This window comes from Scyliorhinus canicula, chromosome 17, assembly GCF_902713615.1.
Source record: "Scyliorhinus canicula chromosome 17, sScyCan1.1, whole genome shotgun sequence".
Lineage (NCBI taxonomy): Eukaryota > Metazoa > Chordata > Chondrichthyes > Carcharhiniformes > Scyliorhinidae > Scyliorhinus > Scyliorhinus canicula.
In genome coordinates this window covers 90,808,705-90,822,956 of record NC_052162.1, presented here as the reverse complement: position 1 = coordinate 90,822,956, position 14,252 = coordinate 90,808,705, and the positions used below count along the sequence as shown (strand labels likewise).

Genomic DNA, 14,252 nt, shown 5'->3' with positions numbered 1-14,252 from the left:
TCGCCTTGTGGTAATTGACGGTGCATCGCTCCCCAACAACCAAACCCCAGCCAACATGGTTTACACAAACAGGAACTCCTTTCCCAAACCCCCTTACCTCTACCCTTCCTATCCTCAACTTCCCATGCACACCCGTCACCACCCCCCCCCCCCCCCCACCCCACCCCCCACATCCGACATCTTCATTTTTCTCGAGGAAGTCAACAAACGGCTGCCACCTCCGGGCGAACCCCTCAAGGCGAACTTAATTTTCTCAAGTCTGAGAAATGCTGCCATGTCGCTAACCCATAGGCACCCCCTCTCCCCCCCCCCCCCTCCCCCCACCCCCACTTCGGAAGTACCGAGTACCTCCGTTCTAGTTAGATCCGTCTCCGGCCCACCAAAGGCCAGGATATCGGCCTCTCTCACCCCTTGGGCTCCCGGATCTTCCGAAACGCCAAAAATCACCAGCTCTGGACTCGGAACCATCCTTACCTTTAGTACTTCTGACATGACGTCAGCAAACCCCTGCCAGAAACTCATCAGCCTTGGACATGCCCATAACATGTGGACGTGATTCACGGGCCCACCCGCAGTTCGCCCATACCTGTCCTCCACACCTTCAAAAAATCTACTCATCCGGGCCAGCGTCATGTGCACCCTGTGGACCACCTTGAATTGTGTCAGGCAGAGCTTGGCCCACAACGAGGATGTATTGACTCACCTTAGGGCCTCCTCCCATAATCCGGCCTCCAACTCCCCACACCGAATCACATTCAACAGTACACATTTGGTCTATGCAAGCACAGGCTGTTTGAGTACAGTCTGCACTGTATAGTCTGGCTGTGTAGCCACTTGCTAGAAATGACTAACATTCATAGACATGGAACCAATCTCTGCAAACAAAAGAAATATGTTCAAGCCTTGCATCTTTTCTTTGAATCATCAGCGACGTTGGGAGCCTATTCATCCCCTTTGCTTCCTCCATGGCACGTACAAACATACAAAAAGAAATAGGAGTGGAAGCAGGTTATTAGGCCCACAAGCCTGCTCTGCCATTCAGTAAGATCCTGGCTGATCTGTTTGTGTTTCAATTTCTATATTCCCATCTGACCCAATAGCCTTTGGCCTGCTGTGTGAAATCAGGTGACAGAGCTTTCATATGTATCAGGAAAAACATTTTTAATTGTAAACATTCAAAACCCTGACTGTACCTCACGACCGATGGTGCCCCTCCCCCCAACCCGACACTCACAACGGCCACTCAGTGATCCCCATTCTCATTAAGCTTCAGTGCTCTGCAGCTACATCTAGGTGTGTTCCCGGGATGCACGTCATAGGTGGAGACAGCCTGATGCTTTTCACGCCCTGTGGCCTTTGATGCCCTTGGTGGGCATCTTCTGGAGGACCTGGAATCGGAGTTCCCCGGCGCCTTACGGTGCCACTGGCATCGCAGTGCCACCCTGTTCTGCTTGCTGGCCTTGGGACATGCTGGTATCAGGAGTGGAAGGGACACGGAAGAACTGGAGACCGCCATCAACTCCCTGATGGAAGGCACCGGGTCGGCCCGTGCGTTCCCTCTTTCTTGACGGTACCGTGGGGTCCCGGGTGACTCCATGGGACAGAGAGGCAGCTGGAGTGAGCTCTAAAGATCCCTGTGCCACTCAGTGGCTCCAGATTGTGTTTACACCCTGAGCAATGCTCCTCAGTGACTGGCCATGCTCTGCAGTGCACCGCCAATGTCTCCCACTGACTGGGATATTCTGTTGAGGCCCTCAGCTATGGCCATCACTGACTGAGCTATACCTTGGCCACCACCACTCATGGCGCTGATGTCATGCCCCAGGCTCTCCACCGCGGTCGCCACCCTTGCAGTGTTGGCCTTGGTGCCACGCATTGCCCTTGGTGCCATGCATTGCCAGCGCTAACTACTGCACCCGTTGCCTTTGGGACTCCTCCAATCAACTATGCACTCACCGGAGTGTCACTGACATCCCCTCCTGAATCTCACGGCCGTCTCCTAGCGTCTACATCAGCTCCAGGATAACCATGTCCAGAGGCTCAGCATCTGACTGGGAGTAAGCTGAGTCCTGAGATCCATCAGACTTCCGACTGCTGACTCCCTCGGATATTCCTGCCTCCACCTGATGTTCACGAGCAACTCTGTGGTGCTCCCAGATTGTGCCCCAGAGGCCTGTCCACTAATGTCACCCACCGAGCTGCGTTTCTCTGTGCCCTGTGGAAGGTGGGAGGTCATAGCTGTGACGCATCGATGGTGGCATCCGCGCAGCTCTCGTCTGAGATGGTATCTTGGAAGGTGGGAGGGACTGACTCCAGATATCCCGGCCCCATGGTACCATCCCTCGAGAGAAGGGCAGCAGGGTAGCATGGTGGTTAGCATAAATGCTTCACAGCTCCAGGGTCCCAGGTTCGATTCCTGGCTAGGTCACTGTCTGTGTGGAGTCTGCACGTCCTCCCCCTGTGTGCGTGGGTTTCCTCCGGGTGCTCCGGTTTCCTCCCACAGTCCAAAGATGTGCGGGTTAGGTGGATTGGCCATGCTAAATTGCCCGTAGTGTCCTAATAAAAGTAAGGTTAAGGGGGGGGGTTGTTGGGTTACGGGTATAGGGTGGATACGTGGGTTTGAGTAGGGTGATCATGGCTCGGCACAACATTGAGGGCCGAAGGGCCTGTTCTGTGCTGTACTGTTCTATGTTCTAGAAGTGGTCAGTGAGAGGGAAGGATCATTTTATCTGACATGAACAACTCACATGAGACAGGTCATCTGGGTGAAGGGCAGTGGATCGTCACCTCCGTGACGCAGGCCAACCTGGCTGTTCCAGGGCCCGGGATGCACATCAGAGGTGGAGACAGCCTGATGCATCAGGCTGTCTCCACCTCTGACGTGCATCCCGGGAACACACCTAGATGTAGCTGCAGAGCACTGAAGCTTAATGAGAATGGGGATCATTGAGTGGCCACTGTGAGTGTCGGGTTGGGGGGAGGGGCACCATCGGTCGCGAGGTACAGTCAGGGTTTTGCCATCTCCAGGGCCCGTTCCTCATAGTGGGTGAGGACTCTGATGTCCGGCACCCCCCCCGGCCGTCTGGTCCCTTTGCCGCCTATTATGTGGTAACTTCTCCTGCGGGTCAAAGAGAGTGCATCATGACCCGCACGCTTGATGCATGGGGGGGTGGTGGGGTCTATAACAGGTGACATGTGTGCGCACCGCTGCTTGCCATGGGTGGGTTGTGCTTGTTGGGTGCCTGGGTGTGCTGGGGCACCAGCTTGGTATTATTCTGGGGAAAAGTGGGAAAGTGGTGGTGTGAGGTGCCAGCTGCTGACCCATTGTGGAGGGGGGGGGGGCGGGGGGGCGGTGAGGGGAGGTCAGGGATGTGGCAGGCGGGACCGATGCCAGGGGACCGGTGTCAACTTACTTGTGCATAGTCGTGGTGGAGGTCTTTGAGTCTCTAAACTCTAAATAACTCCTCCTCTATGGTGGAGGTCATTGGTCTTCTTCCTGCACTGTACTGAGGACCTCCTGGTCACACTGCCCGAACAGACGGCTGCTGCCACTGCCTCCTGGGCAGCATTGGCGGCTCTGTAGCTGACCTTCCGGTCTCCTCAAGGGAACAGGATGTCCCATTTCGCCTACAAGCACCAGCAGCCTGGCCAGGTAGGCATCTCTGAAGTGTGGAGCAGGTCTATGTGATGGCTGTGTGCTGACTGGAGTGTGTTCAGAGGGAACAGTTCATGAGCTGCTCCCCCTTGTTAGCGGGGAGCTGCCTGGCGCGGTCCAGGTGAATCAGTTGGCAGGATAGCCATTTCCACCGTGAATCTCGAGGTGGAAAATGTCCGGCACTAATTGCCATTAGATTCCGGTTGCGGTCTCGCTGGGTCGGCCGCTGGCAAGTGCTCGCTACGGCACTTAGGGCGCAATTCTCCGCTCTCACGAAAATTCGGAGAATAGCGGGCGGCGTAAAGTTTTACGGACACGCTGGTCCGACGCCCTCCCGCTATTCTCCCCCCCCCCCACGCCCGCCTCCCGACACGAATCGCTGCCCGCCGTTTTTTTACGGCGAGCAGCGATTCACTCCTGGCCGATGGGCCGATTTCCAAGGCCTTTACGGTCGTTTTTACAAGCGTAAAACACACCGGGCGCGATTCTCCCGAGTCACGAAGACTCGGGAAGCTGGCGTCAAAAACGGGCGGGTTTGACGCCAGCCTCCGCCCCCCCGACCGGGAACTGATTCTGCTCCCCGGTCGGGGCTAGCATCGCGCGGCCGTGACCTCCGGCATAGCGGGTTTAACGAATTTCGTTAAGCCCGCTAGCCAGAGTTAGCGACGGCTGACGCGTCAGATGACGTTAGCCGCGCATGCGCGGATTGGACGTCTCCAACCCGCGTATGCGCGGATGACGTCATCACACATATGCGTGAAACCCGCGCATGCGTGGGCCGGTATGCCCCTCAGCCGCCCCGCGAATGGATACAGCGGGGCGGCGGAAGGAGAAAGAGTGCGCGGGGTAAGTACCCGCTGCCCGCGATCGGTGCCCACCGATCGCGGGCCCATGGCACCCTTGGCACGGCCGTGGTACTGCTATGCCAATCGGTGCCATGGTTCCCCAGATCGGGACTTTACGGCCGTTTTTACGAACGGTCAGACCAGGTGTGTTTGACGTTCATAAAAACGGTCATAAAAGCCTTGAAAATCGGCCCATCGGCCAGGGGTGAATCGCTGCTCGCCATAAAAAAACGGCGGGCAGCGATTTGTGTCGGGAGGCGGGCATGGGGGGGGGGAGAATAGCGGGAGGGCGTCGGACCAGAGTGGCCGTAAAAATTTACGCCGCCCGCTATTTTCCGCCCCGTCGTGAGTGCGGAGAATTCCGCCCACCTGCCCTGACCGTTCGTAAAAACGGCCGTAAAGTCCTGTTCTCGGGAACCATGGCACCGATTGGCACGGCCGTACTACGGCCGTGCCAAGGGTGCCATGGGCCCGCGATCGGTGGGCACCGATCGAGGGCAGCGGGTACTTACCCCGCGCACTCTTTCTCCCTCCGCCGCCCCGATGGATCCATCCGCGGGGCTTCTGCGGGGCATAACAGCCCGCGCATGCGCGGGTTTCACGCACAAGCGCGATGACGTCATCCGCGCATAAGCGGGTTGGGGTCGTCCAATCCGCGCATGCGCGGCTGACGTCATCTGACGCGTCAGCCGTCGCTAACTCTGGCTAGCGGGCTTAACGAAATTCGTTAAACCCGCGATGCCGGAGTTCACGGCCGCGCGATACTAGCCCCGACCGGGGAGATGAATCGGTTCCCGGTCGGGGGGGGCAGAGGCTGGCATCAAACGCGCCCGTTTTTTACGCCAGCTTCCCGAGTTTTCGTAACTCGGGAGAATCGCGCCCTTAGAATTTCAGCCCTTGAATCGAGCCCACTGACTTCACACCTGCTCCCAGACCGCATATTACGTTAAGTCGATAAGATATTAGGATGCCCAAACACCCTCAGGCCTATTGAGGCCTTTAAGTGTAAAATTAACTGCCGCTAATAGACCCCATTCTGTCTCTGCAGATTTGTTCACGTGCTGGGGAGTGCAGAATGAAGGCGGGCAGTCCGAAAGCTTTGACAGCACAGGCTGCTTTCATGAAGCAAGAAGATTTACCTTCTTTGGGGGTTCCCTGTCCCCATTGGAGGCATGTCCCCCACAAATGTGGTATCTCCTCCCCCTCCCCCATCCCTCCTTTGTTCCTGCCCCACTCCTGGTCTTTAAATCCTTCCCCCTCACTATTGTCTCCAGTTCTTGCCTGATCAAAATCCCCAGACTGACATTCAAGTCTGCTATCCATGTTCTCTTCCTGTGGACCTCCTGTAGCCCCAGCATTGGCCACCACTTGCTTCTGGAACTACAGAGCTGCCGGATAATCAGATTGGCTGACAACTTTCAAGGGGGAGGACATCCTCCCTTATGGGGGGGGAGCCTGAATTTATATTCCGGTGGTCACAAGTGGATTATCATTGCAGAGCAGCTGGATTTAGTGTTGGCGAGGTCTCACACGACGTTTAGCTCGAGGTGGGAGGATGAATAATCCATCCGCTCTGGTACAATCCACCCCCATGTGTCTCCAGGTCCACACCAGCATGGCTGACTCTTAACTGCCCTCAGTTAGAACAGTTAGAAGAAAGCCAACCACAACCCCAACCCTCAACGGACAGGGATGGATAATATATAATAGTTTTGCCAGCAAGGCTCGTTTGCCAAGAACGAATAGTTAAAATCAATGGATAATGCTGGTCTACGTCCTTCAATCCTGTTCAATGGCTGATGAGCCCCAAGTAAACTCTAAATCAACTGAATAAAACAAACACAACTCAATTATCCTATAACCCATTTCTTGTGAAACCAATATCCATGCCAGGACCTAAATGACAGAGAGTTTCAATGATATTGGATTGAATGTCTGACCAAATTTGTAAAGATTTGCACTTTTCTATTTCTTCATTTAAGCTGGAGACACCGGTCCACCAGGCACCTATTTCATGGCCGCGCGCCATTCCTGTGGGCGGGATTCAATACGCCCGGTGCTTGTCAATGGGATTTCCCATTGAAACCACCCCACCAGGAAATCCCCGGGTGGAGATGCGCTGCCAGCGGGAAAAATTTATCCCGAAGACGGGAGAATTTCAGCCTTTGTAAGACGTACTATAAATCTGATTGTATTCAAGATTTCATCAACACTTTCTTAAGTCATCAATGTATCAATATGAATTAAATGTTATTGCTCATTTAAAATGTTGCTGATATTGTGTTGTTCAACAAACACTAACCTTGGAACATTGGCACGGCTTTCCAAACTGCAACAGGTCCGAGGCTGGCAAATTGACCAAAGGAAGATTCCAAGAAAAACATTGGCATCCCAGCGAGTGCCAGCATGAGTGTGTAAGGAATAAGAAACGCTCCTGGAAAATAGAGTCATGGAATGTTAAATAGATTTTATGAATTTTAGGTTTATTTATGTAGTTTCAGAATGAATGTACCAATAATAGTAAAATGAATAATTGTAATAAATTGTTCAAGAAACAGTGTCGCAGGTTGAAAACTGAATTGTAGTGTGACTTGTATCAAAAAAAGGCATGCAAACATGTAAAATCATGGGCAGAATTGTCCCAAAAAATGGCTGTGCTAGGCTCAGTCAGAAAACCGTTGTGTCTCTCTCCCCAGAGATTCAGGCAGGATTCCTGAAGAGATCTTCTCACACTCTGCCGTTTCTTTGAAGGGGGACGTGATCTGTGCTGTCAGTGTGAGGGGCAGGGCTGAAATGTACCAGCAAGCCCAGCTTCACAGAGACGAGGGCGCGTTTTCAAAAGGCTCCCCAAACCCAAAATTAAATTAACGACCCACTCCACGGACATCGGGATCCCGCCCTCATACCATTGATGACATATACCCCACCCACAAACGTAATCACCGGCATGAACCACGCAAGTGGAGAATATTCCATTACACTTCAGACTTGTGCCTTGTCGATGGCTTTGGGGGGGGGGGGGGGGGGGGGGTCAGCAGGTGAGTTACTCGCCGCAGGATTCCTAGATGTTGATTGTGGGGGAATTCAGCGATGGTGATGCCATTGAATGACAAGGGAGATGATTAGATCCTCTCTTGTAGGAGATGGTCATTGCCTGGCACTTGTGTGGCACAAATGTAACTTGCCACTTATCAGCCAAGCCTGGACATTGTCCAGATCTTGCTGCATTTGTACATGGACTGCTTTGTTTTCTGATCAATCACGAATGGTGCTGAACATTGGGCAGTCATCAGAAACATCCCCACTCTGACCTTAATATGGAAGGGAGGTAATGGATGAAACAGCTGAAAATGGTTGTGACTACCCTGAGCAACTCCTGCAGTGATGTCCTGGGGCTGAGATGATTGACCTCCAACCACCACAACCATCCTCCTTAGTGCGACCAGTGGAGAGTTTTCCTCCTGATTCCCATTGACTCCAGTTTAGCGATGGCTCCTTGATGCCATACTCGGTCGAATGCTGCCTTGATGTCAAGGGCAGTCACTCACACCTCACCTCCGATATTCTGCTCTTTTGTCCATGTTTGAACCAAGGCTGGAACAGCGTGAATCCTTAATCCTTGACTGCTCCAATGCGTTACAAGCAACAAATTTATAAGTAAAACATTAAAACACTGTTTATTTATAACCAGAGTAGAAAATCAATTTTTTACTAGTTTAACTGTTCCCAAACCCTATCTCACCCCACCCAGACATACACAAGACAGACAAACGGTGGGAGTAAGAAAAAAACTAACAGGGATTAGAAAGGTATGAGGGATTAGAGGATCTGAGTTGCTTGGTTTGAGATCTTTGTAGGTGGTGATCTCTTCAGAATGTGAGGTGTTGAACCATCGGTTATTTCGGAGTTTCAAGCTGGGCCGCTCATGCTGGATTCTCAGGCTGTGGGATCCCCTCTGGGGACATGCTTCAACTGTGTTGAGCTCAGCCTTTCTCTTGGAAGAGGCACTTCAGGTTTGCTCAGTTTCTGATAAGTGGTCAGCTTCAGCAGACTCACCAACAGCTTGTCTCCGTTAAGCAGAATATCAGAGCAGCATTTTTCGTGAGGCCTTCTTGTGGTCTGGTACCTTTAATGGGAGAGGAATACGCACAGTTCCCCTTCCCTAGCCCTATCTTCAGGCTTTAAATGCTCACTAATTGCTCTGTGTATCTGAAGGGAGTTCCAGTTAAGATTTAAGAGAGAATTTTACCCCTTCTGGGAGATAGATTCAAAAGGACTCTGCTCAGTTCTGCAGCTCCAAAAAAACTGAAACCGACAACACACATAGAGTTAGGGCATTCTAAAATTAAAAGCACCAATCCACATCGAGGATCTGATCTGCGTAGCGCAGTGTTGCAATGGAGTCGATTGGTTTCTTGCGAAGGCCATCAAAATGACATCACAGGTTATGCCCCAGAACTTGCGGAATCAAGGGGGCTGCCTGGTCAGTCCAAATAGCAGCTTGCAGCGGTGGGGGAGTGGGGTGCATTGGCGAGGGTTTCAGCTCAAAACCAAAAGTCAGCAAACTAAGCTCTGGGGATTGTTTCGTGATGGGAATTGTAAACAAGACAAGGAGCAGACAAGGATTTAACAAGTTCCTTACATACCTCCCCACCTCGGGGGCCTCACGGTAGCATAGTGGTTAGCATCATTGCTTCACAGCTCCAGGGTCCCAGGTTCGATTCCCGGCTGGGTCACTGTCTGTGTGGAGTCAGCACGTCCTCCCCGTGTGTGCGTGGGTTTCCTCCGGGTGCTCCGGTTTCCTCCCACAGTCCAAAGATGTGCGGGTTAGGTGGATTGGCCATGTTAAATTGCCCGTAGTGTAAGGTTAATGGGGGGATTGTTGGGATACGGGTTACGTGGGTTTAAGTGGGGTGATCATTGTTCGGCACAACATCGAGGGCCGAAGGGCCTGTTCTGTTCTATGTTCTATGTTCTAAAGAGAATGAAACGTCAGGCCATGGATGTGTCATTATGAGGTATGGAAGGTACACAACACCCACACATGCCTGTCTAAACTAGCACCATTGTTCAAGTCCCTTCCCTCCTTCATACAGTCACAAGTAAATCAGCTCTAAACATGGGACAGAGAATCAGTTATCACTTTACCAGTTCTGGGAATATGAATAATTTTAACGTTGAACTGTTGCAATTGTAAACTCCAATGAAGTAGTCTTGCGTCCCGGATCTTGAGCTTCCCGATAAATGCCAGTGGGTTATGATCAGTGTAAACCAAGCCCTGGCGATTTTCCTAGTGGATATACACTTCAAAGTGTTGCAGGGCGAGGAGCAAGGCTAAGGCTTCCTTTTCAAAGGTGGAATACTTTCTCTGGCACGAATTGAGCTTCTTCGAGAAATACCCCCCAAGTCTCTCAATGCCGGCCTCGTCGTCCTGCAGTAACACTGCCCATACCCCCAGGTCACCAGCATCGGTGGCCAGTTTAAATGGCCTGGAAAAATCCGGGGCAGCCAGCACTGGTTCACTGATGAAGATGGCCTTCCATTTCTCTAAAGCCTCTCGACATTCTGGGGACCATCCCATTTTTGCGTGCTCCTCTAGCACATTGGTTAAGGGTCCCGCTTGGGTACTGAAATTTGGCACAAGCTTCCAGTAGAACCTAAACGTATTTCAGAACCTCATAATTTTCCGTTTGCTGGTAGGAAGGGGAAAGTCCATGAAGGCCCTTACTTTAGCCATACTTTAGCCTAAGCAGCCTAAGAAGCCCTAAGCAGGTGATCTTCGCCTTCACAATCTCACTTTGGCCAAATTAATAACCAGTCGGGCCAACTCTAGCTGCCGGTACAGGTCCTCCAATTGCCCCATGTGCTCTTCTCAGGTGTCGCTGTACACCACCGCATCATCCAAGTAGACCACACAGTTAGGCACTCCAGACATGACTTGGGACATGAGCCACTGGAACGTTGTGGGTGGAACCCTCGGGATGTTACAAAAGCAGATATCTCCTGCGCCCTAGATGTTAATGGGACTTGTCAATAGGCCTTCAACAGGTCAATCTTTGACAGGAAGGAGGCATTGCCTATCCGGTCAATACAATCTTCCAAACTTGGAAGAGGAAAAGAATCTGTGCTGGTAGCAGGAATTGACGTTCCGGTAATCGATGCAGAACCGTGTTGTTCCATCAGGCTTGGACATTAACACTACCGGAGAACTCCAATTACTTCTACTGGACTCAATTAAAACGTTTTCCAACATATATTGGATCTCAGCCTCTAACTGAGCCAGTTTGTGGGGATTCAGTCTGTACAGGTGCTGCTTTTTCATTTTGGAGTTTTCTATGTCTCCATCATGTCTGGTTAACAGCGTGCATCCTGGGGTATCCTTGCAAATTCACCGATATTTTCCCAAGGTTTGTATTAGGCCGCGTCGATGCCCTTCATCTAAATAGGCAAATTTGCAGCATTGGTTAGTGGTAATACTGGAGGCTCATTCTCAGTCCTGTCCCTCTCTTGTCCCACCTTCCCCTTTCCATCAACATCTTCGTCCACCACCTGCACCATCTGCCACGCTGGTACCCGTTCATCCTCCTCCCTGTGATAGTACTGCTTCAACAGATTGATACGGGACAACTGGCCCTTCTGCCTCCAGTCAGGGGTGCTGATTAAATAAGGTGTCCTGCTCACTCTCCTCAGCACCTTGAAATGGCAATGACACCAATACCTCATTCCCAACCTGGAAGGCTCGTGACCTAACTTGCTTGTCTACCCAGTTTCATTCGCGCTCCGGAAATCTTCAAATGCACTTGGGTTACCCGACAGGCCCCCGTGACTCTTCACATAAAAGTGGATACATAATCCAACATGGAGGCATTGTTCTCTGGTCTGAGAAACTTCTCTGATCAGTTTTAAGGGACCCCATATTTCATGGCCACACACTAACTCAAACGGACTGAACCCAGCAGATTCATTCGGGGAATCCCAGGTACCTTTGTGTAGTCATGGCAACAGGCTCTGATCATAGTCTTGAGGGTCTGATGGTAGCACTGCAGAGTTCCCTGAGTTTAGAGGGGGTAGGCAGTTTATTTTAACTGCTTGATACCCAACCCACCAATTATACACAGGAAACTTGGCGACATTAAATTCGAACCTTGGTTCGACTGCACCTGCAAGGGCAAGCCATAATGGGTGAAAAACTGTGTCAGTTTTTCCACTACTATCTTAGCAGTAATGGTTCGTAAGGGTATAGCTTCTGGGAATTGAGTGGTCACATCATAAGGATATACTGATGCCTTGCCTTTACTTTGGGCAACGATTCAACACAATCGACAAATACCCAACTAAACGGTTCATCAAATACCAGAATGGGAATTAAAGATGTGGGTTGGATCACATGCTGGGGTTTACCTATTAGCTGACAGGCTTGACAGGTCCTACAGAACTGCACAACCTCCTTGTGCAGCCCCGGTCAGGAGAAATGCAACTTGATTGAGGCCTGAGTCTTTCATATTACCAGGTGCCCGGCCATGGGTATCTCATGCACTATCCGCACAGTTCCTCACAGTACTTAGGCGATGCACCACCTGATGAACAACCACCCAGTCCTCGTCCACGGGCCAAGAGGATGTCTCCACTTCCTCATCAGAACCACATTCCCAAAGTACCCCGCACCTGCCCCAGTCTCAATGTCTGTGAGAGCAGTCTGTACCAAATGCTATACCTGTGGATCGGTCTCCTAGGCCTCAATTAAAGCTGTCCTCCCAAATACCTCAATGGGCTTCCTGACCTCCCTAAGGATAGTTTAGGCCACCCTACCCCTGGTTTGCGGGGTCACAGCAATCATCGAGGATGACCGCTGTTTAGCTATTGCCTTGCACACCACACACAAGGGAAAAATCTCATGGAACTGCTCTCGTAACTGCTCCACCTCCTTAACCTCCATCGGACTCTGTAATCATGGGGTCAGCTACAACATTTACTCCTGCTAAATAATTCCCTGACAGTAAGTTCACCCGTTCCATGGGCAACACCATAATCACCCAACAACCATGTAACTGGACACTAAATCACACTCCACCTGTACTTTATATAATGGAACTGAGAAATAATCACTACTGATCCCATTCACGAATACTTTAGTTTCCATTCCATCTAAAGATGGAGGGAAAACCAAATCCTTCTCCAGTAAGATGGCTTGGCTAGCCCCTTTGTCTCTTAGAATTGTTATGGGTTTGGCTACTTCTGTCGAGGAAAATGGGATGCCTTTGACACAAAATCGGCATATCTCTCATCTACCTCATTCTGTACACCTGCTCTCATGGCAGTGTTCACCTTGGGTCTCCTAAGTCCAGTTAATGGTGCCATCTGCACAGTAGCATTCCCCACTTTCGCTCCCTTCTCAAAATCCGCCTCCTGAATAACCACAAGTCCCATGGGTCTTCCTTGCAACTTCTGAAAAAGTGTAGTCACTGTTGTTGTGCTGTTGTAAATTGCGTGTACACCTTTTAAGGCACATGAGAGAATTAATACAAATGAAGAAATCTCGAAGACAGCAGCGTCACAACTGTGAATTTTGTGTTCTCCTCATAGGTCAAAGTGAAACTAGGACCGGATCACATGACACACTTCCCTTCTTGTGATGGGATGCTGCTACCCCTTAAAGGCATATTACAATAAACAGATCACATAATCCTTTTCATTTCACCTAAAGTTAAAGACAGAGGGGTAAATTTTCCAGTCCTGCCCAACATGGGAATCGTGGCAGACGGAACAGAAAATCTGTTGGACCATTGATAGGTCCGTTGACGTCAGTTGGGAATTTACAGTCTCGGGATGGGCGGGACTGGAAATTCCCACTCATGATCTGAAAAAGTAACAATCTTATAAACCTCCCAATTAATTATATCTTCTGTACCTGGTTTAACATTGACTTCATTCGATCCAATAAATATTTATTTCTGAATCCTTCTACTAATTAGTTCACAATCTTTCACTTTGGTGATTGAGAAGATAACCCATTATTTCCTCCGTTCTCTCAGCTTCCAGATACACATTTTTCCCCGTTTACAATTATCAGCTCACACTTTCAGAAAATTAGTGGACAGAACATTTTGTACACAAGGACCTATGGCAGACACAGCATAATAATGAAGGAAAAATACCAAGTTACTTCCAGAAATATTGAACCTTAAATAAGACCTGGGAGTTTTTAGAAAATGGACACACAAGCCAAAGATTGCTGATCATGTAAAGTCAGTCACTGGCTGAATTGTCAGTGGGTGACAGACTGAGATAATGGAACCACTCCCTGCTTCCAGACAAGGTCCTTATAAAGCATCCAGAAAGTGATTTTCACCTCTGGTGGAGACAATGGGACATAATGGGAGCTGAGCATTATCTCATCAAGGAATATCCTGTCCGGAATGTCCAGATGGATCTGTGGGTTTCACTATCCAGGAATCTCTAAAGACTGGAATAAAAGCCAGCTGAAAAGCTAACCCCCGCCCCCAAAAAGACTGTGTGTCTGCAAACGTTTATTTCCGGCATATCTCTATCTCTCTCTCTGACTGTTGAAGTAAGCTGAGTCAGCAAATTCCATCGCTGAACGGGAAGAGGGAACCTTTGCCACTAAATTGCAGGGCACTAAAATTTCAAAACCGACTATTCGCCTGCTGAAGACACTGCTATTGGAATCTCAAATCACAAGGGTCACAATGCTCAACCATCTCTCCTACAAATCAAAGGCCGTTTCATGTGCC

The 14,252-nt window shown here is 50.4% G+C and overlaps 1 protein-coding gene across 2 annotated transcripts in view; it reads right to left on the bottom strand.

Moving 5' to 3' along the window:
- LOC119951660 (sodium- and chloride-dependent neutral and basic amino acid transporter B(0+)-like) overlaps positions 1-14,252 on the bottom strand; it is a 101,870-nt gene that overhangs the window by 76,711 nt on the left and 10,907 nt on the right. For both annotated transcript variants that reach the window (XM_038774849.1, XM_038774848.1), the window contains one exon: positions 6,803-6,934. In XM_038774849.1, the coding sequence (XP_038630777.1) occupies positions 6,803-6,934 (132 nt within the window). The remainder of the gene's footprint in view (positions 1-6,802; positions 6,935-14,252) is intronic.